Source organism: Electrona antarctica (genome assembly GCF_951216825.1).
Source record: "Electrona antarctica genome assembly, chromosome: 5".
NCBI classification, from domain to species: Eukaryota; Metazoa; Chordata; class Actinopteri; order Myctophiformes; family Myctophidae; genus Electrona; species Electrona antarctica.
The window spans coordinates 11278567-11306220 of NC_136810.1; the positions used below are offsets into that span (position 1 = coordinate 11278567).

General features: G+C 43.1%; 1 protein-coding gene across 5 annotated transcripts; it reads left to right on the top strand.

Moving 5' to 3' along the window:
* Positions 1–1727: 1727 nt before the first annotated feature.
* sin3aa (SIN3 transcription regulator family member Aa) lies at positions 1728–27267 on the top strand. 5 transcript variants are annotated; one of them, XM_079500806.1, is made up of 22 exons: positions 1728–1934; positions 4047–4264; positions 4791–5006; positions 5392–5498; positions 7299–7626; positions 8800–9054; positions 9489–9674; positions 10074–10226; positions 10699–10788; positions 11845–11963; positions 13409–13625; positions 13979–14095; positions 15396–15634; positions 15774–15957; positions 16278–16638; positions 17145–17432; positions 18116–18285; positions 18714–18887; positions 19254–19346; positions 21419–21513; positions 23021–23213; positions 24478–27267. In XM_079500806.1, exons 2-22 carry the CDS (start codon positions 4079–4081, stop codon positions 24709–24711), a joined length of 4005 nt encoding a protein of 1334 aa, XP_079356932.1. In that variant the 5' UTR covers positions 1728–1934; positions 4047–4078; the 3' UTR covers positions 24712–27267. The 5 variants fall into 5 exon arrangements, with proteins under 5 accessions (XP_079356932.1, XP_079356934.1, XP_079356935.1 ...); XM_079500808.1 differs by having other exon boundaries at positions 9489–9641; XM_079500809.1 differs by having other exon boundaries at positions 4824–5006.
* Positions 27268–27654: the final 387 nt, after the last annotated feature.

Here is a 27654-nt window from a genome sequence, read left to right on the forward strand (position 1 = left end):
TAGCGTAGGCTACTGCGAGGAGGACAGCAAGTAGACGGAGAGCAGCCGTACGGGGTTAGTTGGTGCCAGCCTTGAACGACTGCTTCCATAGTATTGTGTCAATCGTCCTACATTCGGTTGCCTCACGTTTTGTTTGCACGAAACTTGGTAGCTACGAGATGGAAAAGGTTGCTCTCTCTCTCTCCATCGCTCGCTGCACTGGGTGGGTGTCGAAGCTGTTCAAAAACAATGCCTCCATTGGTCGCACAATACAAGAGGTGGCGATTAGCCTTCAGTCAATGCGAATGATCCACTGAAAAGAAATGGAATCTTCATGAATTCACTTATGAGGAAAATAGGGAATGTAAAAAATAAAAATACATTTAAAATGCAGCCACGATTTGCAACCGTGTGTGCATTCGCTGCAGCTCCCTGGCTGCTACTGCAGCTTTCGGGGCAGTTTACTGCTGCTTTATTTCTCTTCTCAGCGAGAGAAGGAATCCCGGGTTGTGTTTCTGACCCCGCCTCTCGTGGGCGGGGTCAAATGACTCTACGTCATTACCCCGCCCACTAGTGTCCTCAACCAAGATCGCATGGTTGGGGCGCTGTGATTGTCTACTATACTACTTGGTTGTCAAGGAAACCACGCATCGGCATCAATGACACGTGATTGTCTCTTGCCAGGCCAGGGCCATACTTAACTCTTGTAAAGGTAAACAAAACCAAAAAGAGTTCTTGCAGGATAACCCACTTCGTAGCAACCATGGTAAAAAAAAATATTATATATTATAATAAATTGATGCTCAACCATGTCCCGGGGGGGGGGGGGGGGGGGGGGTACCACAGCAAACCACCTTTACAATTGTGTTAGTTGCCTTAGGTTCAAGATTCATAATTTAACTTTTAATATGCTATTGGCTACACACAGTAACCATAACCGACCAACTAGCCGTAAGCCAATCACAACGGGACCGTACCTCAGGGCTATGGGATGTAAAGTGGGTTATTTTGGAAGTTCCGCCTTTTGTGGAGGCTTAAGAAATCACGAATAGTGATTGGCTGCCACGCAGAGAAAGGGGTGGTACCCTGAGACAGCTCTGGAAGGCAATGTATATAATCTCCACCCACAGGCACGTGTCGCCAAACAAACTCCAGGAAGTCGTTTTTAAAAAGATCATCCATTCCAAACATGTAAAATAATAACAATGGCAAAATCATAATCTACTATCGGGGTAACTAAAATTATAGGGGGGTATGTTTTATAATTTTAGCATAGCTTTTATAACGGTTTGTTTCCAAAACTTGCTATTATTGTATTTAATCAATCACAAGAAAAGTACAGCATCCGAATTATTGTTATTGCAAGGATTGAATGAAAGCCTCGGTGAGGTGAGCTATGTGCAATTTGTGTATTGAACAACAGAAACATCTGACCCAAAATATGAACATAAGCAACAATATCCTTTTATATAATTACATTACCGTATTATTTAATAAACGTGTCTTGTGCCTGTCTGTCAAGCGGTGAATGATCCCTGGGGTTGCTTGTCGCGCTTCAAGTCAAATGGGCGTAGCGGTGTGGCTGCACAGGGCAACATGCCCCTGAATGACATGTGTTAACTTCCAATCAACCCCTGAAAACCCTTCCCATTCGTGGGCGGCGACCAATAGGATTCGACAGAGGGCGGGACAAAGCGGAGTGACCACACCTCCCAACATCCCCTGCTAAACGAACGGAGATTGTTTTCCTCTCGGCGAGATTCTCTAAAGCTTGGATTCTATATATTTTGTTGTAAACAAACAAAAGGGCCATAGACAAGTTAGCGTGGACACATATGGTCTATTTTTAGGCTTCTCCGATTAAGTTTGATCTCTTAAACTACACGAGTGCTTATCAAAAGAATCAACAGCGACAACTTCAGCTGGCCGCTAAAGAAGAGAGTAGAGAGGAGGGGGTGAGTTGAGTCCAGTTGTATTCATTCAGTTTTAAATACCTCGCCAGTTGTTTGCAAACGGTTTTTTGATCATGAACCACAATAAGCGACCAGAGGCAATGCTTCGTTATTTCAGTCATAGCCTAGGATCGCGTTTGCAATCCACGGCGAGTGAAATATAATATTCACATGATCATCGTTGAAAACATAATAAGTCCGTCCGTCCGCTAACGGCTAGCGTAGCTGCTGCATGTCGTGTTGACTCGTGTTGTTTACATTAGCTTTAGATGGCTAACGGGGTTGATTCACTCTTCGTCCGTCCGTGCAACCACTATGGCTCTGCGTGCAACGAGAAAACAAATGGCATTTTCTACACGCACACAAACGACGCGTATAATCTGACAAATCAATCATCAGCAGTGGTGGGGAAAAGATAACTCTCATTTCTTAAAGTAGAAGTATCAATACTGCAATGTAGAAAAATACTCTGTTACAAGTAAAAACTGGAAATACTCAAGTAAAGTAAAAAGAGGGGAAAAAAAGTACGTGATTACTTTTACACCACTGGAAATGGGTCAAAGCGACACCTTTCTTCCTTCGGCTGCAAGAGCGTGCACAGTGCACACACCGTAGCACGAAATGTATTAACTTCTTCGACCGTCACCATATTATGAACAATTGTTTTCAGTTGAAGTTGTGATCATGTATGTTCTCGTGCACACACTCCTTCCTCTCCCACAAAAACAAAAAGTTGTTTTGGGTCACGGCAAGTTTGACGACGGCAAGCGTCTTTGACCGAGTAGGGTTTCTCAGTCAACTAGTAAAAATAGGTTTTAGTTGCTCGTCTGCAGAAATGGATTCTAGTATTTGCTTTTATTTTTTATTTAACTAGAGATCGGGAACGGGGTGCGATTTTCAGGCCACACACTCCCCACTGTCCCCAGCGATCGATGCGTTACATAAAAATCCGCGACCTATCCAATTCTGTGAGCCCGCGGTACTCGGGAGGGTCGATCGACTCGACTGACTGCTAGAGTGGGGTTTTTGTATTGTTTCTTTGATGAACTAGTAGAATTTGTTTTATTTATGCAAACATGCATTTAAAAAAAAGTCAGCGATGTCAAAATGTACAATCCAGTTCGTGTGTCTTTCACAAGTGCCATCATAATAAACACGAAATGATAAATGTGTGATGGGTCACCATTCTCAGTGTAACAGTTATCGTACACTACATGGGGAAAGGCTCTTGTTCGGCTAAAGTTAGCTTGCTAGCAGCAAACCATGATAGCGTGGAAGTGTCGCTCTGCCCTGCAGATATATGCTTTCCACTTTGATTTTGATTTAAAACTGCACGTTGATTTAGTTCACTGCAGATCAGAAAAGGTAAACAAATAAAAAAAGTCAACAAGTAACCAGTACAACAACGTTACCAAGTATACGAGACTTTTACAAATCCATTAACAAATGTGTATTTTGCGTTTTTTGCTCCTTGAAATGTTCAATTTAGTCACTGATGGCTGTTTGGTGTTCACTTGTTTGGCAATACCGTTAACGTGTGTGTGTTTTACAATCAAAATGACAAGAAAGTTACATTATTGGGTGTTTTGGCTAGTAAGTCTGTCATTTGGTGGCTGTTATGTCTTATGATATGATATGAGAACAATGTTTGGCAGCACCCCCATACACTCCATTCATTCCATGGATGTGTAGTGTATTACACTGTAATACTGTACAGGCCTGTAATTACAGCCTTACAGGCACGCTTATCCATGCAAATGGTCCTGGAAATTAAAGCCAGAAAACATACCAGGTGCATGCTTCTTTACAGGCAGGGAAAAGTGTGAATGGCACCTGTTTGTTGCCTCAGTGTGGCTGTGAAGCTTATTTAATTATACAGTGTTTGACCAGTGAGCAACTGACTCCTTTATTTCTTCAAAATAATAGGCTATATTTAGTATAGCTATCAATCTGTATGATAGAATGTTGTTATTATTAACAGCCTGTGTACAGTGTACTTTGTTTTACTGCAACTATGTGTAATATTGTGGATCTCATTCCGTCTCTATTTATAATGGAATCATACCAAATTGGATGGATGTGGATGTTCATTGACATCCTACAATGCTCTCTCAGGTGTCACAGGTCCCGTTGATTATGCGGTCATAATGAAGCGGCGACTGGAGGAACAGGAAACGGTATTTGCGTCCCAGCAGCGGCGTCTCCCCGGCAGCGTAGAGGTGTTCCAGCATCGTATCCTGGCCCCAGCCCTACCCCTTGTCGTGCACGAGGCCGTGTCAGACAACATGCAGCCCACAGCGGGTGTCCAATACTCCGTCCCACAGGGATACCAGGTACATATTACCAATGCCACTATGACTACGATACAATGCTGTTGTACTTCTTGCATCGCAGCACCAGTGCAGAGATCCCAATATACTGGGATGTGAAAGCATCACCATGGATGTGGCGTTCCTTGTGTGGGATTGTCAACAATATTAACTACTAATGACAGCCGACATCCAACGGCAAACAAATAATTACATCCCACTTACATTTTTTTTGTAGGACCACGTAAATTCCATTGGAACGTTTGTGTATCAAATTGGGAACCCTTCAAACACACTGCTAGTAAATATTAACCACCCTCAACCAAGTGGTCAATGAGTTGAAAACTAAGGCAAGTGGAGTCAAGGGACTTGGAAGTTTAGCTTATTTATCTTAGTTGCATACAGCAAGTTGTATCAGCGAGTGTGTACTGTTCATGGTTTGTGAATGTTGTGCAGATTTGACCCATTTGTCTTGTTTCTCACATAAGTCTTTCACAGTGTATAGATCACTCTCAATGAACACGGTGCTTTGCTTTCCTACCTTGAAAAGGTCTCCCGCCTTCTCCTACCAACATCTTCCCAGGTTCCCTTGGTGTCCCAGAACAGTGGAGGTCATGGTCACAGTTCTAGCCCTGCCGTCCATGGAGGGTCACATCACCACGGCCCAGTGGTCCAAGCCCACGGCCCGTCAGTGATGTCTGGACATGGCCACATTGCCGTGCCCCCTGCTCCCTCTCAAGGAACACCACAGTTCCAGAGACTGAAGGTCAGATGATTGTGTTTTTTGACAACTTCTATAAACACTAATAAACACAAATCTTATTCATGAGTGGAATATATATGATGTACTTTAACGTTAATGAATACTGTTTCTGACAAACTTTCTTTCCAAAACAACCTCGGGCATATTCCTTATTAGACAAACGCTAATGAGACAGGGTTTATGACTTGGTGTCACATTAGCTCTGTCTAGAATTACTAGTCCACCTCAAGGCTGGCTAAATCCATTGAGGGAGAAAAATGTGGATATAGTAGGATAATATGTAATTGTACAGCCCCTCTCTAAATAAAGTTACAAAGAGCTTTAGTAAGTAATAAGATGAGAAAATGCATTTAAATGAAACCTTTCTTTGGACCTCCTCTGTGTGAAGGTTGAAGATGCTCTGTCTTACCTGGACCAGGTGAAGCTACAGTTTGGGAATCATCCACAGGTCTACAATGACTTCCTGGACATCATGAAAGAGTTTAAGTCTCAGAGGTAAGACGAGTAATCTCTTAGATGGGTTGCAAATGTAGTCCTACACTTGCCATGTTGAGGACCAAACAGGTGTTGCAAACCAACAGCAAACAAATAATAATATAATAATCCCACGTACATCCCATAGTTGTATGCAAATCAGACTGTTCAGACAAATTGAAACACCTGTGTTGGTCCTCAACATGGCCGGCATAGGACTACATTTGCAACCCATTGATAAATTCCAATCCTTTAGCAAGTAATTGTGTACTCATTTGGTAGCTTCTTTTCCCTTTGCCCCCGCCACGTAATTCTTACATGCACTGTTTATTTGAAACTCCTTGCAAACTGTTCATCTCAGTAGCAGAGCAGTGAGTAAAGAGCTATTGTCTGCTGTTGAAAATTCAAAGTATGTAATCCTTTAAATTGTCAATTTGAACACATTATTTAACATGTCTGCTTAAAGCCCTGTCTAGACAGCAAGCATATCAGATGTCTTTTTTACTCATATCTAAGAGTGCAATCATGATTTCACACTCCAGCATGACGCGTGCACTGCAGCCCTTCTGGCCAATCTCTTCTTTTCTCTACCCTCTCCACTGGAATGTCCCATAAAGCAGAAAGATCTTAAATAAAATAATGATAATTACTTTTACTATTGTTGGGGGAGGGGGGATTATTTAAAACGATGAATGGGCATTGGGCACTCATCTGTGCACAAGTCTTTGCCAGGCCGGGTGGCCTTACACAGTACTGTGTCAGTCATGGGTTGCAGCCAGTAGGACAGGAAATAGTGTTTCCATGACATACCTCCCTGACACTTGTCACATGGCACACAAGACCACTTTATCCCTAATTTCGTGGGAAACCCTATGGGTTTAAGTGAAATCAATGTTGTCTCTGTGTTGTTGATTGATCAGAACGGCGATGTTCTGTCCTAATTTCTGACTTTATCGTGCATCTCGTTTAGAACATTAACGCTTCTAAAGATATCAGACTTATTAGTGCGAGGTAATAATGGAAGATTTCACCTCCCGGTTTTGGGGGGAAATGGAAGGAAGGGGCTTTTCTAAAGTGTCTTCCTGGGCCTACTGGTGGTGTGCACGCAAAGTTTCACGCTGATTGGTCGGCCGGTGTCTAAGATTAGCTATACATGCCGGCCGCACAGACAGGAGCCTCATGGCCTGTTGAAAATAATAATTATTACTGGGCTGGATAGATGTCTAGCTATAAGTTAAATGAATACCTGGGCCTTAGATAATGGTCATGTCTCGCAATAGAAACCATGGGTGGTGTTGTGTCTACATGTAGATAGATCCCTATTATGAATTACCACTCTGTTGTCAGTTGTTTTGAGTTTTGTATTCCAACAGAATACAAAACTCAGCCAGATCGTTCTGGCCAGTAATATTATACAATGGTCACTGGAAATATCCGTTCTACAAGCTCACAATGTGTTGCATTGTTGTGCCGTGTGTTTTTTTGTTTTACGTAAAACAACACTTTAAACTGTACTTAAGTCATTACATCTCAACTACACATCTCTTTCCTGTTTTTCACCAGTTAGAAGGTTCTTTGAAGCTTTCTTGGAAGTTGTAAGCAGAACCATTGTACCGGTAACCAAGGTTCCACAATGGAGGGCATTGATGCCTGAACATTCAGTCATCAATGGCAGTTATAGTTTCCTGAAATAAACAATCAATCAACAAACAATCGATATGTAACAAATATCTAATGTGGATATGAGGCTGATTTGTGTGTTCGAGATACTCTCAGATGGATGTTCATTGTTCAATCGTTTCTATCGTCCTCTCCTTCCAGCATCGACACCCCAGGTGTGATCAGCAGAGTGTCTCAACTCTTCAAAGGCCACCCTGACCTCATCATGGGCTTCAACACCTTTCTGCCTCCGGGCTACAAGATTGAGGTTCAACACGCTGACCTAGTGAATGTGACCACACCGGGCCAGATTCACCACATCACACCACACGGCATCTCCGTGTCCATTCTGCCCTTGCCCTCCCAGCAACAAACCCAGCCACCAGCCTCTGCAGCCCCCACTGCTGCTGCGGCCATCACCACCACAGCCACCACCACCAGTGCACCACCGACTGTTCTCACCCAGCCAACGCCTGCCAAGATAAGCAAGGTGAGGAGGAAAGTGTTAGTTGGTGTTGTATTGGGTTGGATGTCATTGTGTTCCATCTCAGACAAAGAAACGCAAGATGAGGTATTGATTGATTGACTTCTTTATTGACATATTCGCATATGAAAAAAAACATTTGCATACAATGGTCAAAAGGAAGAAACTTATTTCCATTAAGGTCCTTTCAAAGATGGTTCAATACACGACAGTAATATATCAAAGTGATACATCTAGATGATGCTTCAAAAAGGGCATAGTTATGAAAAAGTCCTGTTATCATTCAGCCATCTTTTGTGTGCAGATTAAAAATTGTCCTTTGAGACCATGGATTTAAGACTTTTAGGAAGCCCATTCCACATGACCGCTGTCTTGCCATTACAACTGGTAAATGTTCATGGTACAAAGTGTGTAGAGCTCCCTCTGCTGACATTCACAAAATACTTGGGTACCTCACTGTGCACAATCCTGTGAACCATACACATTTATTTTCATGTGAGATACTCTCTCCTCGACTTGAAGACACTTTAGGCTAAGAAATGGGCAGGAAGAAAATGGAGGATACGGCAGAAAATGAAAAATGTAATATTAATCTGTAAAACTGATTTAAAAAATAATCAGTTTTATTTGAGGAGCTGGGGTTGGAGAAGTCGATGTCTGACCAGAAGGTTGCCAATTTGAATCCCTGGAGCACTGACTGTTGTCACACAGCCAAAAATAGTTAATTTAATTCATGACCCTGTCCAGTGACCAGCAGTAGAAGACTCTGATAATAAGAATCCATTCCCAGCAGTGCTCATTTTGATTTAGTTTTAGTCATAGTGTTTTGGATAAAATTCCATTTAGTTTCCAAGCATTAGTTCTACTGGATCTCGTCTACCTTAGTACTTGTCAGACATGTCTTTATTTGTTGACGAACTGTGTCAGTATACTTAGTCTTAGTCATCATAGCTTCGTTTGTATTTCGTTTTCATCAGTGAAAAAATGGTAGTTAACGAACATTTTTCGTCATAGTTTTAGTCCACAAAATTAACCCAGATTCCCAGTGTGTATTTGTGTGAATTTGAAGGTGAATGTTGCTCAGATCAATTCTCAGTCAAACTTGTCCCTGGGAAAACAAATCTCCCTTTGTTTCCCCTCCTCGTTGCTCTCTTTCAATGTACCCCACTCTCTCCTCAGCCCCTCCAGTCTCCGGCCCTGACCCCCATCAGCCAGAGTAATCCATCCATCCCATCGTACACCTCTCCGCGCTCTCCACCCCTCCAGCTCCACCCCCCGCTGAGCTCCACCCCGGTGTCGACAGGACCGCCCCTCCAGAACAACCAGCCAGTGGAGTTCAACCATGCCATCAACTACGTCAACAAGATAAAGAACCGCTTCCAGGGACAGCCAGACATCTACAAAGCCTTCCTGGAAATTCTGCATACATACCAGGTATGGGCTGAGGCAGTTATCATATCAATATAATGTGTTCTCTCTAAAGGTAGTGTACCTTTAAACAGACAGTAGGTGGGTTTACAAGAGCAAAGATTCGGTTATACCATTACATTTTCTTATTTACTTACAGGAGTAGTTCACCCAAGAAACTACTTATTTTCTATCAATTACAAACCCCATGAAGCATTGAATTTATAGATTTTTAATCACCAGTGGTCTCTCAAAGGAGACTCTTTTGAGTCTCTTACCGGAGGTCTCCAGTCATCAATTTATTGGCTTAGGAATGTGACAATACCAAAAATATCTCCATGAATCCAACACTTAATGGGGTGTGTAATTGATAGAAAATAAGTCACTTGGGTGAACTACTCCGTTGATGTTTTATCACCCTGATGAAATGAATGTAACCACGTCCTCCGCCCTCTTCACAGAAGGAGCAACGGAATGCCAAGGAGGCGGGGGGGAACTACACCCCAGCTCTGACGGAGCAGGAGGTGTACGCCCAGGTGGCACGTCTTTTTAAGAACCAGGAAGACCTTCTGTCCGAGTTCGGACAGTTCCTGCCCGATGCCAACAGCTCTGTGGTGAGCCTCGCCTCTTCTTCCTCTAGTCTAAAGGTAACCTTTATTTAAACACGGTCAAAATAACCCTGATGTGAGCAACACCAACATAGTGGAAGATGGACAACAGCAGACATTTTAGGCCATCTCAGTATCAGTCGGTTTACTTTACCTTTCTTTGGTATGCAGTCAGGTTTAGGCCATGGATAGTCCACCATGGGCACCGTTGGAGATGCGACAGTCCTTGCAGGAAGACCATCCTTCTGTATGAAATAATAGTCACTCCAAGCTAGATAAATGCTTAAATGTAATTTCTGGAATATGACCCTAACCAACACGCATGTCTTTGAAACCATCTGGTAGGATAGAAAACCAGCAGTACCAGAGTGATGTTGACCACTGGTCCACCGTCTGTCCAGATAGCCTTCTTATACTAGTGTCTTGTGTTCCATGCAGCTCCTGAGTAAGGCCACGGCAGAGAAGGTGGAGTCGGTTCGTAACGACCACGGGGGAACGGCCAAGAAGCTGCAGCTCGGCAAACAGCGACCCAGTCAAAATGGCTGTCCAATCAGACGCCACCCACCCGCTGGGCCCACACCGCCTGTGAAGGTACAATAACCATATATACACATACACATTTTTTTAAATCCATATTCAACCACTTATCTCGAATCGGGTTGCAGGGGTAACCGTTCCAAAAGAGATTTCCAGACTTCCCTTTCCAGTAACTAGCAACTTCCTTCTGGGGGATCCCGAGGTGTTCCAAGGCCAGTGTGGAGATATAATCCATCTGGTCCTTGGTCTGCCCCAGGGTCTCTTCCCAGTGGGACATGCAGCGAGGACCTCCCTATGGGAGTGCCTTGGGAGGCATTCGTACTCTACTAAGTCTCTCACTGATGACTTCTCACCCTATCTCTAAGGGAGATGCCGGCCTCATTCAGTTGCTTGTATCCGCAATCTTATTCTTTTGGTCATGACCCGCACTTCATGACCAGTAGGAACGAAGATTGCTCGGTATATACGTTAAAAGAATATATAAAACGTTGTCTTCCCTTCCTTTTCCCATGGTTCCTTGCTGCAGAAGAAGCCTAAGTTACTGAACATGAAAGATTCCTCTGTGGCAGAAAGCAGCAAACATGGACTCGGAACAGAAACCCTCTTCTTTGAGAAGGTGAGTTTGAGTTTAAAAAATAAATCATTTAAATTTGTATTGTATTGTTAATAATATTTCATCTAAATTCAACACAAAGCTTTATTCTGAGGCCGGTTCACTCCTCTTCATTATTTCACCATCTCCTACAGGGGCAGTAGAGGCACAGTCACTGTACCTCTACTGAATACAGTGAGTGAATGTGTTAAATGTTAACCAGTGAGCACCACATTATAACTATGTTGACTAAATATAAAACAATAACTAGAACTGCACTCTGTCTAGTGCCTACTTGCTTGTTGCACACAAGTAGGCCATAAATGGCCTACTAGTGCGCAAGCAGAGCGCACAAGTACTGTCAAATTCATTATTTTGTTACGTAATTAACAACAATCAATTACGTAATGTTGTAATTAATACGGTTGACGTATTAAAACAGTGACGGCTTTCGATGGTGACGTATACATGTCGATCAGTGTCGGGTGGATTAAAGGAAATGCCTCTATGTATATGTAATTTGTAAATTGATTAGCGGTATACTGTGGTTACTTTGCGTATGCCCCGTTTGATGCGTATGTATCGTAGCAGCATATGACGTCAGGGTATAACTGGTACAACTAGCTCTCAATGATGACGTAATAAAGTTGTGGATTAAAAGACCCAATGCCAGGGTGTAATTGGTTTTCGATGGTGACGTAATGACGATATGTTTTAGTGTCGGGAGGATTAAAGGTAATGCCCCTATGTATACATGTATGTAATCTGACACCACTGCCATATCAAGCACAAGTAGTCATTACGTCATACGCTGGCACGGCGCATACACATCAAACGGCGACATGCACATCAAAGCACTGGACTCTGGACGCTCTGCTTGCACAAGTAATAATAATATAAATGTATTATTGCCCCAATACGAAGTAAGTTATTATTTTTGCACACTATAAAACCTTGGAAGGACTCTCAACATCTCAACATCCCTGGGCTAGATCGAGTCGCCTCCTGTGCTGTTTTCTAAATTAAGCAATACTATTTGAAATATGACTCTGTTGTTGAGCATATTAGTTTGTGTTGCAGGTGCGTAAAGCATTACGGAGCACTGAGGCCTATGACAACTTCCTGCGGTGTTTGATGATCTTCAACCAGGAAGTAATCTCCAGAGCTGAACTGGTGCAGCTGATGCTGCCCTTCCTGGGGTGAGTACTGAGTAGTAATACTCTTACACATTACTGTTAATCTCGGCGAAAAATGCAGTTGCTGCCGGCGTTAATTGGGCCGCCTCAGCATTACGTTCTCACTCACATGGTTCACTCAGCCAATCACACACTCACTCCATCTTCATACCGGCTATTTAACCCATTCTGACCTGAGATCAGATTCTAAAAATGTCTTGACAGTTTTCTGAAAAAGCTATGTTTCTATGTCAGTCGTTCTTCGATTATAGCAGACCTACAAGCTCGTAGCGCGCCACTCGGCGCTATGAGCTTGTAGATCTGCTATTTTTCAATAGCTAAAGCATAACATAATGCTAACACCAAAAGGGGTTAAACTGGAAGGGTTTGCACTCCTCCTGCCTGCTTGCTTGCTTGCTGCTGCTGATACTGTTGCGCCGCCTTATGCTAAAGTTTTGCTGCTCACCCTCCTCCACCCCAGCTACCACCTGTCGTTTTGGATCTGCTGTTTAGTTACGGGGGATTCGGAGTCCCTATGGTTGGGACTGATGCGCTTGATCTGAGTACCTAAAAAGCAGATCCAATTCATCGCCAAACCATAATAAATATATTGCTCATTATATATATTCAATAAATATATATTCCATCCATTCTTGAGTTGTCCTGACTGAAATATATTTTTTCATAAATCAATGCTATTGAACACCCTTTATGTCTGTGTGTTGGTTAAGATATATTTGAGCCAATGAAAAGTATTAAAAAGCGCTTCGGACAAAACCGCTTAATTGGACCCTCAACTGTCTGCTAAAGGAGCTAACTCCACAACCTCCCTCTCTCATGCAAGTAATGAACAATATATAAATTCACGATACCAACTTTGATGAGGCAGTATTGCATTGTTTTAAATATATAATTTTTTCTTTTCCTGAAAAACATTTTAGAGTTCTTCCCGACAGCGGAGATATGCATTATTGAACTTGCAATAAGTTTACACAATTAGAGAATGTAGAAGAATTGTACCACATGAATACAGCATGGAACTGTGGACAAAATCTTATGCGACAACAATATATTATTGAAATTTGGGATCTGACTCTGAGAGGCTAAATCTCATCAAATGGGAAAATTAATAATGGACCTTTTTATATGAAAAAGTTAAAAAAAAGAAATGTAAAACTTGCATAGAAACCTTATGTTCCAGCTTGATATATTTTTGGTGTTCACTTGGCAGCAGTGTACATTTTGACAGCAAATACTGATTTAGTCTTAGTCTTTTTAATAAGTCGTATTAAATTTAGTAATCTGAAATGGTTTAGTCTTAGTCTAGTCCTAGTCCAGTAAATACCAAAACCTTAGTCTTTTTGTATTTTTGTCTTCGTCAACAAAATGATCACGGCTTGGCAGGCACATCAGAAGGTGATAATATCAGTGTATCACTCATACTGTGTATCCCTTCATCCCACTCCTAGAAAATTCCCCGAGCTGTTTAACTGGTTTAAGAACTTCCTGGGTTATCGAGAGATGTTGTCGTCCCACATCGAGGCGTACCCCAAGGAGCGGGCAACCGAGGGCATCGCCATGGAGATCGACTATGCGTCCTGCAAGAGGCTAGGCTCCAGCTACAGAGCTCTGCCCAAGAGTTACCAGCAGCCCAAATGTACCGGCAGAACACCTCTGTGCAAGGAGGTGAGACCAGCAATCACTTCATTACGATAGTGCGCCATACAGTTCAAGAGTTGAAATGCCAAAACATGAAATGGCCTGTTATAGTGCCACCAAGAGGCTGGTTTGAGGAATTTGAGACGGAGGCGGTTCTTCCTTGGCCTACTATACTGGGAGTGTACAAAGTTTCATGCTTATTGGTCCAGCAGTGCCTGAGATTAGCTGCTCACAGACTCACAGTCTCACAGGAGTGAAAACATAATCCCTCGCCTTCGGCCATTCCGGCCTGGCAAGGATACACAAATAATCATTGAAAAGAAAATACAAACAAGTTGTCAGACATTTTCAATTGTCTTCATGTTCCTTTTGTATTCCAGGTTCTTAACGACACCTGGGTCTCCTTTCCTTCCTGGTCTGAGGACTCTACCTTCGTCAGCTCCAAGAAGACCCAGTATGAGGAGCACATCTACAGGTGTGAGGATGAGCGCTTCGAGGTGAGACAGTCACACCACTGCTGCTTTTATAAAGGAGACTGGGCTCTAATTTCTAGGAAAGCTGAGAGCGAGACTAATAGAGACAGACATACAGACAGACAACAATCGCTGTACCATGAAGCAGGATTTGGGGTTAGTCAAGTAACTTCAGGTTTAACTCTAGGTTTTCAGAGTTACGACATAATTTCACTTCATCCCAGGGTACATTGGCATGGTAACTTCTGACTGGCAGCCCAAATTAGATTTCCTATCCAGATTGGAGTCAGTTTGGTTGTATGCAGTGACTTGTTGTCTGAACAAGGCTAAGGGTTGAAATTTGATTTGTACAAATAACTTTCCATGCAATTTTATGCTGTTCAGACTTCACAGACAGACAATCTGAATACAATCTGGATAGGACAAAATCCTGATTTGGGCTGACAGTGTGAACATAACCTTATGTTGCACATTTAACCTACTTGTATAAATGCAACCACCTACTGACTAGATTCCTGTGGAGCTCGGTGCTTGGATCATGGTAAAACCCTTTGACTTTCCCTGGCAAATGTCTTATTGAGACTTAGATTAGAGACATAGATTCTCATCAGAGGGAGTGTGTTATCTCCCAGCTTCTGAACTGTTGGCTGCATGTCATGCAACATCAAAGCCATTTCAATGTGCTTTTCTACCCAATATCATCCTACAAGAGAGACTGACTGAAGCCTTGTACCTGTTGTACTTACTACTTACCGTTTGAGATGAGAAAGTAAGCCTACTTAGCGCTTTGAATGATGTTTTTTACATGAATTTCTTAGTTGCTCCATTCTACACTGCCAGGGTTGCAGCTGCTGAAAGAATGAAAGACTAAAATCAGAGTTCAAGATGTAATTTGAGTTTTATGGGGGTCTTCACTGCAGCTCATTATGTGGTCCAATACTTTCTCACAAAACACATACACAACACAGAGAGCAGTTGTCCTGTTTTGCCTATTGTCCTTTGTGTATTTGGCTGCTGCAACCACGTTTCTTTTAGTCTGGAATATGTATTTGAATTGTTCATATTTGTCAAAAATTATAGTTTGTATGTTGCTCTGCGGCCACTAGATTTGACCACATTGCAAACACTGTCCCTTTTATGTGAACTCATACCTAATTAGCGCGGTTGAGGATGTTCGTGTCAGTGAAGCCACAAATCGGAAGCAATATCCTGGCCCTGTTGAACCTGCTTCGTAGTGCAGGCCAGGCCACACTTCCCCAGGCCACACTCTATATCCCTGTCTACATTATAACAATAACAAATTGTGTATTTAACTCCCATGCAGTTGGATGTGGTTCTGGAGACAAACCTGGCCACGATCCGTGTCTTGGAGACAGTCCAGAGAAAGTTGTCTCGTATGTCTGCAGAAGAACAGGCCAAGTTCAGGCTGGACAACAACATGGGGGGTACGTCTGAGGTCATCCACCGCAAAGCCATCCAGAGGATATACGGAGACAAGGCCCCTGACATCATAGATGGACTGAAGAAGAATCCATATTTGTCTGTACCCATCGTGCTGAAAAGGTAAAAGTTAATGACGGTGTTTAACCGTTTCTGAAGTTCACAAGGGTTCACAAGACTGTGCATGTTCATCTGCCACATCTGTGATGTGTGATTGTGTAAGAGTCTGGAGTTTAAAACTCTTCCTTCTCCTTCCTGTCAGGTTGAAGACAAAGGAGGAGGAGTGGCGAGAAGCACAGCGCGGCTTCAATAAGATCTGGAGAGACCAGAATGAGAAGTATTACCTCAAGTCTCTGGACCACCAAGGCATCAACTTCAAACAGAATGACACCAAAGTGCTTCGTTCCAAGACGCTGCTCAATGAGATCGAGAGCATCTATGATGAAGTGAGTGTTTGTGTGTTCACCACAGCAGCGTATTATCAGCATTTATTTATTTTTATTTCATTTCTATTTATTTATTGACCAGAAACCTTGTGAAAATATTGCTATACTGTTTTGGATTGATTTGAAAGAATCATCCTGTGCTTCCTGATAATGTCCTTGTGGTATTGGGTACAAAGAAATTGTGACAATATTTCTATCACTAATATATTCCTAATTAATTGAGCCAAGCTCCTCCCCTAATAAAAAGATTAAAATGCAACATAAATCAATGTGCCGAATATGGTCAATTGAATGTACTTTTTCCCCCTCTTCCCCATCAGCGACAGGAGCAGGCATCAGAGGAGAACCTCACAGGCCCATTGGCGCCCCCGCCTGGCGGGCCCCACCTGACGCAAACCTACGACGACCCTCAGATCCTGGAGGACGCGGCGTCGCTGATCATCCACCACGTCAAGCGACAGACGGGCATCCAGAAAGACGACAAGTACAAGATCAAACAGATCATGCATCACTTCATCCCAGACATGCTGTTCGCCCAGCGGGGAGAGCTGTCCGACGTGGAGGACGACGGAGCAGATGACGACGACGACGCAGACGAAGACGAGGAAGAGACGAACCTCGAAGGTGGCAGTGGCGGCGCGCCATTGTCCAAGAAGCCCCATAACGGTGTGGCGAGTGGAGGTGTGTAATGGATGGAATGCTAGTCAGCCACATTCCTCACCGATGCAATTATAATTCTAACTTGACGGCAGCTGTTAAATTCAACATCTGATTGCCCCCATGGACTCTTGTGTCAGCATACTTATAATCTGTACTTCTGTAAACTATTTGTGCATCTCCCTTATCTTTAGTACATATCCTTACGTATATGAGCATTTAGACTAGCATTTCTGTTGGAGTAGAGTATAAGAACTGTCTGAGAATTGGGGGGAGGAAAGTCTTCTGCCCTGTGAGGTCTGGCTGGGAGGCCAGAGTTTTGATCAGGGCCGTGTTAACATCCGAATGGGTGTTCCTCCTGCGCACGGAAAGCGCACATTTTATGGCGGCGGTGTGCGAAGCAATTCTTTTTCAAGCACATAAACACGGCCCTGGCTCTGATGCTGCGGATGCTGTTTCTGTTCCTGAATCCGCCTAATAAATTCTCAACCTTCACCCTGACTGGATATTAATATTTTTTCCAATTATAGGCGGAGGCCGCAGCCCGTCCAAGGCGTCCAAGCTGCTGTTCGGCAACTCTGCGGCGCAGAAGCTCCGTGGCTGCGAGGACGCCTACAACCTGTTCTACGTCAACAACAACTGGTACATCTTCCTGCGCCTCCACCAGACGCTGTGCGCGCGCCTCCTACGGCTGTACTCGCAGGCGGAGCGACAGATGGAGGAGGACGCACGGGAGCGCACCTGGGAGAAGGAGGTGCTGGGGTTGAAGCGGGAGAAGAACGACAATCCGGCCGTCCAACTGAGACTCAAAGAACCCAGTGAGTTTACAACATGGTCCTCCCTCTGTCTGTGGCAAAACGTGTCCTCGTCCGTGGCAAATTCTAGATTTTGTTTTTACACACTGAATGTCAGTCTCCAGGTTTTCTTCAGAATATGTATGAGACTGATTTACTACGACACTATGGAATCCATTTGTACCCTTTCAGAGCTCTTTGTTTGTCTACTCATTTTGTATGTCTGTGGCAAGAATATTGATGAGGAAAATGAATGAATGATGAATAGATTAACATTACCATCAATGAGGAACCGCTCCATTGTACGAAATGGTAGACCCTTCGGGACAGTTTATGGAAGGAGCTCGCGGCTGGCCTTAACGCCGTGTTGGTATTAGGGCTGTCACGATTACTAATTTAAATGAACGATTAATTGTCTCACAAATAATTATGATTAAATATCGAATTGTGTTTTTGGCATTGAACATATATATATATATATATATATATATATATATATATATATATATATATATATATTGAACGCTCTTGAACACATGACTATTAGAGATACTGTGTAACGATTTGCGGGATTGTTGGACAGAATCTGGAGGAGTAATATCAAAAAATGTGTTTTACAAAAGTCGGCCTCCTGGTGGCACTATAACAGGCCATTCTCTGGCCTGCTCTGTGTTTGCTCTGCCCTGATGTTGGTCTTCTCCCTCTAGTGGACATTGAGGTGGAGGACTACTACTCGGCGTTCCTGGAGATGGTTCGTAACCTGTTGGATGGGAACATGGAGACGCCGCAGTACGAAGACTCTCTCAGGGAAATGTTCACCATCCACGCCTACATCGCCTTCACCATGGACAAACTGATCCAGAGCATCGTCAGGCAGGTGAGCATCCAGCCTTGAAAGTTTGTTTGTTTATTTCTTTCTATTTTTTTATGGTGTGGCTATTGGCCAAGCCATCTGGAACAGGATTTGTCTTTATGTATGTCTGTCCTGTCGAAAGTAGATCAATCACAACTCATGCCACTACGTACATGAGGTCACGACTTGCGTTCTTCTTGTCAAGTTTTGGGGCAATTGGCGAAGTATAAATATCACTATTTACATGATTTGGCCAAATGAGGCGTAGACCGTCACCACACTAGGACATACACACAAGCAGCCATGCTAGAGTGCGGCTTCACCACTGGACCCTCCATTGTGGTTTGTGCAGCTTCATTCATTCAGAAAATGCTGTATACGTTTCCCATGTAATGCTTCTCACATCCTTTCCCTCCCTCGTTCGCACTCTTCCTCTCTCCCGCTCTCTCCAGCTGCAACACATGGTGAGTGATGAGGTCTGCGTCCAGGTGACAGACCTCTACCTATCAGAGAGCAGCAGTGGGGCCACGTGCGGGCCTCTGTCCACACAGCCATCCAGGAGCCCAGCAGAGAGCCTCTATCAGCGGAGGGCAGAGCAGGTTATGTCTGACGAAAACTGCTTCAAGGTAGGACAAGTCAAATGTACCAATACATTCAGTGTTGCCAGATGTAAGAATGTAAGAATATATGTTCAAAGATTAGCGCCACATTTTCACGATTTCTCAACAATAGCAGATCTACAAGCTCATAGCGCGGCACCGAGTGCTGTGCTACGAGCTTGTAGATCTGCTATTTTTCAATAGCTAAAGCATAACACAATGCTTTAAACACCAAACATCCAGAATGGGTTAAGCCTCCGGTACGATAACTATCTGGCAATACTGATCAGCAGATCATTCTTTATAAACTTTCAGAGGAGACATTTAATATCAAGACATCAAACCTGCTGTTCCAAATATTTCTCTGGCTCTTTCTCTCCTTGGCTCCTCTAGTTGATGTTTCTGAAGAACAGAGGTCAGGTCCAGTTGACCGTGGAGCTGTTGGACACAGAGGAGGAGAACTCAGTGGAGCCGATGGAGTCTGAGGTGAGAGGTCAAACCAACAGGGAGAGAGTTCTGTCCAATCCCAGTTCTGTGACTGTAATCAACCGCTACATTCAGAGCACCGTCATCCATCCAACATACACTGGTCTGGTGTGTGTTGACTTGTAATCTGCAGCAGTGGCGTTTCCAGGAATTACATTTTGGGCAGGCAAGAATTATATTTTGGACAGGCAAGATGTGTTAATTGTCGTCTCCCCGCGCACAATTGTAGCACTAAAGGTTTTCAAAGAGATATACCTGCCAGACGAGTAGGATACAAAGGCTGAAAGGCTTGCATTTACATTCCAATGGGCGATTGAGGGTCGCGCTCTACCGCAACGGCTAATCAGCCGTCCATTAATAGTTCTCAGGTCTTGTTTTTGTCTTTTTTTCTCATTGTATGGATTTTGGCCAGGCCAGAAATGGACTTGGACAGGCGGACGCCTGCCCTCGCCTTATTGTAGATACGCCTCTGATCTGCAGGTCTCATGTTTAGCATTGACTCGGTTGGTTCGCGGCACAAAAACAAATCAAGACAGTGCTGACGGGTCGGGTCAAAAATAAATGACTATTATGTTAACTTACTTTACATTATTGCAAGTCTACAAAAACAGACAAACTACAACCCATCTAGGGTCACAGAATTTGCTACAATAGGTTACCAGTTAGACTGTAACAAATGTCTTGTTATGCAGTCCTTCTGGACTCTGGAGCATTAAAGAGGCCAAAGATATCGGTTCATCTCCCTCATGGGGCTTAGACATTTCCTTTTGTCCGAAATTTTATTAGGACAAATAAATATTGCCCTGCCTCACCGGTTTATGCCTTAAAAACATTACAGTCCCTATACTGAAGTGAGCCACTGCTAAATATTTCCCCAAACGCCGAAGGTAGGATGCACTGTATCGGTAAATATTTATCATCATCATACTATAATTCAGTCAATGTCTGTCTGTCTGTCTGTCTGAATGTGTGTCTGTCTGTCAGAAACACCGCCGTATCTCCTCAACACCTGCACCAATCGCTCCCACTTTTCACACAGGCATTGACCATAATAATATGGAGGTCTTAACGAAGCCCTTTTTCCAATTTAACAAATTATGAATTAATAATGAATTTATTAGTGAATTAAAAATTAGAAAACGCACCCAGGGCGCAGCAACCCCTGCGACCACAAGGGGGGGCAATATCTCACAACGGGTAAGGGCGAGTATTGGTAATTTAGTCGTTCTTGGTACTTAGCAAGACAACGATTATAATATGTAAAAGAGAGAGATGGTGACACGATACAGGAAATCAGGAATGATGGTTTTATGAGGTGCAGATTTCCAAATCGGATAGAATGAATGGGTCAGGACGGTTGGAAGGTGGATAATTGACGTGTGCGGACTGATTTCAGAACTGACCCATGCATTACTGCTGCACACACACAAACCCTAGCCTGATTATCAGACTGTAGCTTTCTTGAAGCTTCAGTCTGACATTGTCTCCTGTCTGAGCGATTTCAAGGGGGAGGGGATTAGAATTTCCCTCAACCAATAGCCATTGGTGTTGTTTTTCCCTCCTTCCTCTGTGTTCTTGCGCTGTGTGATGACGCTGAAAACGGGACTCGGCACTGATTGGTTGTTCGTTAGACCCCCCCCCCCCCCCCCCCCCCCCCCCCCCCACGATTCTCATTGGATAATACATTTTTATACCGAAGAAATTATAGGTTCACAGTGCAACACCAGACCAAGAGACTCAGTCCACTCAGAGAGTGGGCGGGGTCTTTGGGCTGCATCCAGGCTACACAAACCCTGCCAAGTCTGTTTTGAACACCCAGTGACAACAGAACAGATTCCAGTACATGCTCCAGTACATGCTCCAGTACATGCTCCAGTACATGCCCCAGTTCATATTTACAAAACATATATACCAAATACAAACCTTATAGTTTGGGACATTTTATATAGGAACTCACGTTTGCTATTTTTCTGTATCATCTGCTGTATGTGAGGTTTGTGGTAAAGCTGGTAGATTATTATGGAATGATTGTTGTCTTATGAGAGATTGTTTTGTGTGTTTATTTTTTGCAGCGTTGGTCTGATTATGTGGACCGCTACCTAAACTCTGACTCTACGTCTCAAGAGGTCAGGGACCACCTGGCCCAGAAACCTGTCTTTCTACCCAGGTAATATTACGTTCTTATCGTAGTAGTGGAGAAAGCGGTGTTCCAGTGTTCTGCATATCAAACCACTTTTCGTCTAAGTTTTTCTTTGTCATCTATGTTTGTTGGGTAGAATAATATAATTGGCCAATATTATACTGCCATGCTTTACTAATATCTCTGCTAAACTTTTCTTATATTAATTTAGACCTACACATAAGAGCAATACTTACATTTCATAAACGTTCAGCTTGAATGGTGCAGAATTCCCATTTCTTTCTACCTTTTGTAGAACCAAGAAATCGGCTGTGTATTTAACAGCAAAATATTATTGCCACAAAAATGTAAAAGTACAATGGACTTCATCGACAACACAGAGGTTTATTTATTTGAAAAGGATCCCCATTAGCTGATGCCATGGCAGTCAGCTAGTCCTCCTGGGGTCCACACAAAACATATTACAAAATACACTACAAACTACATGAATTGCATTGATTCACAATTACATCAATATAAAACACAATTCAATTGCATTAATTTAAATAACATACTTCAAATCACAATATTATAAAACAGATTAAAACAAACACTGGAACAGAATAACTTAAGTAAATTAATTTAGCCTAAAATAGTTCTCTCAACTATGGTCGTCTATATTCAAGTAAATAACTCTTTACCTTTTTCTTAAAGGCTGATTTATTTATTTTGTTAGACGGATGTCAAGTGCTAAATTATTCCAGTAATCTATAGCTCTATAAATTACTGTTTTTTTTCATTGAGTTTGTCTTTGAACTAGGTACAGCAATATGACTATTAACAGCAAGTCTTGTATTGTGAGTATGTACGTATATCTTGACAATATTAATCTATTTGGTCAAACAGAAACAAGGGCATCTTTAAATTAATAACGCAAAAGAAAAAATGTAGCCAAGCGTGAGGAAATCCTCTGCTCAATAGTGAGCCATGATAGGCTTGAGTGCATATTTACAACTAGTCCTTACCCATTCTGAATATATGAACAGCAAATGATGTTCAGTGTGGTTAACATGCCTCCGAGTTGTTTTCCTCGTGTGGGTGGGTTACGCGGAATTTCCCCATGTGGGTCTGTTACGCGGAAAAGTGTGTCCCAGTATTAATCTGTGTCCGTGTGACCCGGAAGCCGTCCCAACATGCATTAATGACCCGGAATAGTACAGACACACACACAGCGATCGGTGAATTTAGTAATGATATTAGTTCTTATAGAAGGTATTATACAGATAAACAAAATGGCTCATAGCTATCGTAAAAATAGCACATTATTCTATTAACCACATGAACCCTAGAATTCCTATTGTGGGTGAACGTTGTGGGTCGAAGTAGAACGCAAACAATTGATCTAAAGTTTTGATGGTCAGCCCTAGTTAGCTAACCTGACTCCGCCAGATGGGGGCAGCAGAGAGTACACTGGTTACTAGTTAGCAGCCCTACTTCTAAATGTCTCGTGAACAAATCCTGGAAGTACAGCCGCCTGAGTCGTGTTTGTCTCCAGGAACCTGCGTCGGATCAGGAAACACCAGAAAGGCAGAGAGCAGCTGGACAAGGAGAGCGGAGATGGAGGGAAGAAAGGCCTGGACAAGGAGAAGATGGAATGCATGTTTAAGCTCAACTCATACAAGATGGTGTATGTCTTCAAGTCTGAGGACTACATGTACCGACGCACCGCCCTGCTCAGAGCACAGCAGGTACACCCAGCGCACACACCTTTTACTAAACATTCTGGATCATTTGGAAATAAACATCCTGATCCTGATCCCTTTTTCCAATCTGGGAACCCAACGGCAAAAAAAAGGAAAAAGGGCGTGCCCTGCTGTTTGTTTCCTTTGAATTTGCCTCTGGGGGCTCCTATATACATATATACATACATATATATGAAATGAAATGAAATGAAATGAAATGATTACTATATTTACCCAGGGTATCTGGGCTAAGCTCAAGAACTTGTTTCCAGCCAGGCCCTGCTCATAGAACACATTTCATCGTAGTGGTTCAATGCCTTGTTCAAGGGCACTTCAGCGGTGGTAATTTTAACGTGTCGGACAGCTGATTCGAACTGGCGACCTTCCGGTATCAAGACCGCTCGGCTATCCGTTCGGCCACCGCTGCCACATATACATATAACCAGACAGTGGCCTTGTGGTTAGAGTGTCCACCCTGAAACTGAGAGGTCGGGGTTTGATCCCCGGCCGGGTCATACCATAGACTGTAAAAATGGGACCCAATGCCTCCCTGCTTGGCACTCCGCATCAAGGGTTGGATTGGGGGGTCAAATCTACTAATCAAATGATTCCCGAGCGCGGCACGGCTGCAGCTCACCGCTCCAAGAGATGGGTCAAATGCGGTAACGTGTGTGACAAATCGTACGACTTTGACTTTGACTTTGACTATATAAACAAACATTGAAAACGCCATTGACATGGACAGAGTTTAATGTTTGTTTTGTCTGATAATTACGTCATAAAAGATGTGTATGTATATATATATAGCGCCCCTCACTTCACACTGGTGGGACTTTTTTCAACCCATTTAGATGACCTTAAGGGAAAAGTAACGTGGCCGAGGCAGCGTTACTTTACCTCAAGTCTGTGAAGTTTCTCAGAAAAACCTCAGGTTTTTTGTCTTTCATAAAGCTTCCTTAGGTTTTAGAAGGCCTTTTCAAAATCGGCCTCAGGTCCAACCTGAACCTCTAGAAACTAGAGGTTTTTGGCTAGCGTTTTGGCTCGTTCATGGCAGCCATCTTCATACTAATTGGTCATAGTTAGATCCCTGGGCACCTTGGTTTGTTCGGCGGTTCTGGACAACTGGATATCTTCCTTAGCCTCAGCTTCATCTCCCAAATACAAATAATTACAATTAAAAACAAGCACAACCAAAAAGTTAAAGCTGCAATGCGATTCCTGATGTTTGTTTTCGTCTCTCTCCCAATCTCTCTCTCTCTCTTCTTTCCAGTCCCATGAGAGAGTAAGCACGCGCCTGCACCGTCGCTTCCAGAACTGGGTGGACGAATGGGCAAAGGATCACGTGACCCACAGCATGGCCGCCACCACGTCCAAGTGGCTGATGGGAGAGGGCCGGGAGGGCCTGGTGCCCTGCGTCACCACGCTCCACCCGGAGATCCTTAATTTTGTGAGCATCAACAAGTTCCGTGTCAAGTACGCCCCCCCGGCCAGCAAATCTCCGTAGTACACAGCCCACCACAACACAAACACCGCATGGGGGCGACTGAACCTTTTTTAAAGAATTTGGGGGCTGGAGGCGGGTGATTGAACCCAGAATCTACAAAGCACCACATTCTGGTGACCAGGAAACCCCCAGCGAGGAGAAATGTAGACACATGAGGGTGAAATAGTCGTCTTTTGAGGGGGGATCTCTGGAGGACCTCTGGAGGAAAACACACAGTTGGGAATTGTCCCATGTGGGGTGGGAAGGTTCTCCAGATGTTTTTTTGTTATCATGACCAACACGGAAGCACAAACATTAAGCTAGCTACCGTGTATGTTTATTCATTTTGTTTGTTTGTGTTCTACTCCAGGGCGGCAGGATGTCTTGGTTTTTTATACCAGCATTTGGTTGTGTCTTGTTCTCTTTCAACTGGGCCATTCGGTGCCAAAACCCTAGGAACCGTCACAATACCAGTCACTAAAGCTCCTCCCCAGCACACACAACAGCACATATAGACGGAACCTTACGCTACACTATGAAATGTCTTTATAGGAAACTGTGGCCCAGCTGTCCTGTTTAGAAGCTGTTTATAGGAATTCTTTTATGTGTTTTTATCTTTACGTTCCAATTGCAAAGCCATGAATGTTCCAGAACAGGGTTCCTCACACTCAACCCTAGTACTGCTGGTTTTCTACCCTATCAGGACGCTGGTACTCCTGGTTTTTGAACTTACCAGGGCCTCTAGTACTGCTAGTTTTCTATCATACCAGGACCACTAGTACTGCTGGTTTTCTATCCTATCAGGACCCATTGCACAAACTTTGCAACGTTCGACAAGGCAACTGAACTTGCTCGCTTTAGCTCGCTTGGTGGTGTCTCATGGCTCAAGTTTGCTTGAAACGGCGCCCCTCCGTCACAGTCTAAAACAAAAGCCCTCCCTTCGTGGGGCAGAAAACTGTCGTGGCTGGGACACCAGATGAATGCAGTTATCTTCCCTTTAGTATAGGAAGCCAGCAGTAACGGGCTAGAGACACACGTCATGGATGTTTTTACTCAGCCAGATTAAAACAAGTCTTAACACCGATAATTCAGAACAAAATTGCTATTCAAGCAAAGACCCAGGATTAATTTCCTACAGTATAGTGTTTTATCACAGTATATATGGTTATACTGCATTGTGTTATACTACATAAGCGATCATAGAATCAATTTTGACGAAGTGCACTTAACCTGAAAGGAAGTTGTACCTTATTTCATAGTTTTCGTTGTTTTCCAAAGTGCTGGTGGGGAGATCAAACGAGGCTGGTCAGAGGTTTTTCGTTTTGTGTGTTTTTTCAAGACGGTGCTTGTGTTGAGACTAGACACAAACAACTTGCATCACGATAATTAACCAGAATCCTTTCTGGAACAATCTAAAGTGGCAGCATTATGATGACAGAAACAGAAACACGCCTGAGTGCCAAACAGTGTTGTGGGTATGGAGGATACCAGGGAAACAAAGCACTGTTGCATTGTATGTCTAAATATATATATATATACTGTATATATATATTTGTTTTCTGACGCTGCCTCTCCCTTCTCAAGACGGCTGTTTCCACTCGGACTGTAAAATTGTACAGTTCTTATGAATAATGTCATGGCATTCTATAGTATGATTTGTATTTTGTTGTGTGTATATATTATATATAGATCTATAAACACACACACGCTGCCCTGGTGTCTAACCTGTTTTTAAAAGGTTACTGGCAAATAATGTTTTGTGACTGTCAATACACCAGCTTGTACATACAAATCCCATTCGGAGATATTGTACACAGTCGCACGCAATCGCTTTCTGGATTGTCCTTCACTCATGCACAAACGCGCGCGCACACACACTGTACATAATGTGTACATAGGGTCAGACTTTATGACAGTTACGTGTTGTGATAGTTCTAGACTTGTGGAACTTTAGTCATGAACTCAACTGAAGTTTAGAACGACAATGTATGTATATGGAAAACGACAAAAGACGACGCAAGATTTACTACCGTTTTTACCAAAGGGAGTTGAACATTAAGGAATTTAAATGACGCATAACTGTTACCCCCCCCCCCCCCCTATACCCACCGTGTGCGTGTGTTCCTTTTTAAATCTCTGTACTAAAAAAGAAAATGTAAATGTTTTTTTTCCTTTCTTTTTCTCCATTTTTTTCTTTTTGAAATGTAGAAATGAATTCAGGTTCCGTTACATTTTTATATGAGAAGAAAACTGATGATTTGTTTTTATGTGGCCGACGTGTTGATGGAATCACTGTCCCCAGCTCATTTCACCTGGTTTCATGGACACCAGTTGTCTGATGTAAAGTTAAAGTCTCTCTTTCTTTCTTTCTTTCGCTCTGTCTCTCTACCTCCGTCACTCCTTTTTGCCTTTCTCTACCACCACCACCACCATCACCTCTTCTTACCTGGATAGATTCCTGCTGTAAATTGGATCACCATATTTTTGATAATGGACAACAGTCACATGAGCATGTGTTTAGCCCCTCCTTCCTTTTATTTAGACTTTATTTAAAGTAATAATAAAAAGACATTTGTAGCCTACGTGTTTTGTTTTATGTTTTTTTTATATTCCTTTTTTTTTAACATGCATTTTGTGACAATTGAATGAAGTATACTAATTATGCTGCTGTGTGCGCAAATGTGCGTCTTGGGACCTCGGGCTCCATTTTCGTCACCACTAAACCCCTTATCCCTAAACTTCTTTGCCTTTTTTGAGTGGTGTAAACCACTCCTACAACTGGCTTTGTTAGTTTACGTGTCTGTTCGTACCAAAAAATGAGCATGGTTGCTATGGTCACCCAGTTCACACGGGTGTGATTTCATTACGTCAGACCACAGCTGATCAGTCTATATAAGACCTTACACCACTCAGTTCACACGGGTGTGATTTTTTACTATTTTGCTAAACATTTTTCAATAGTTC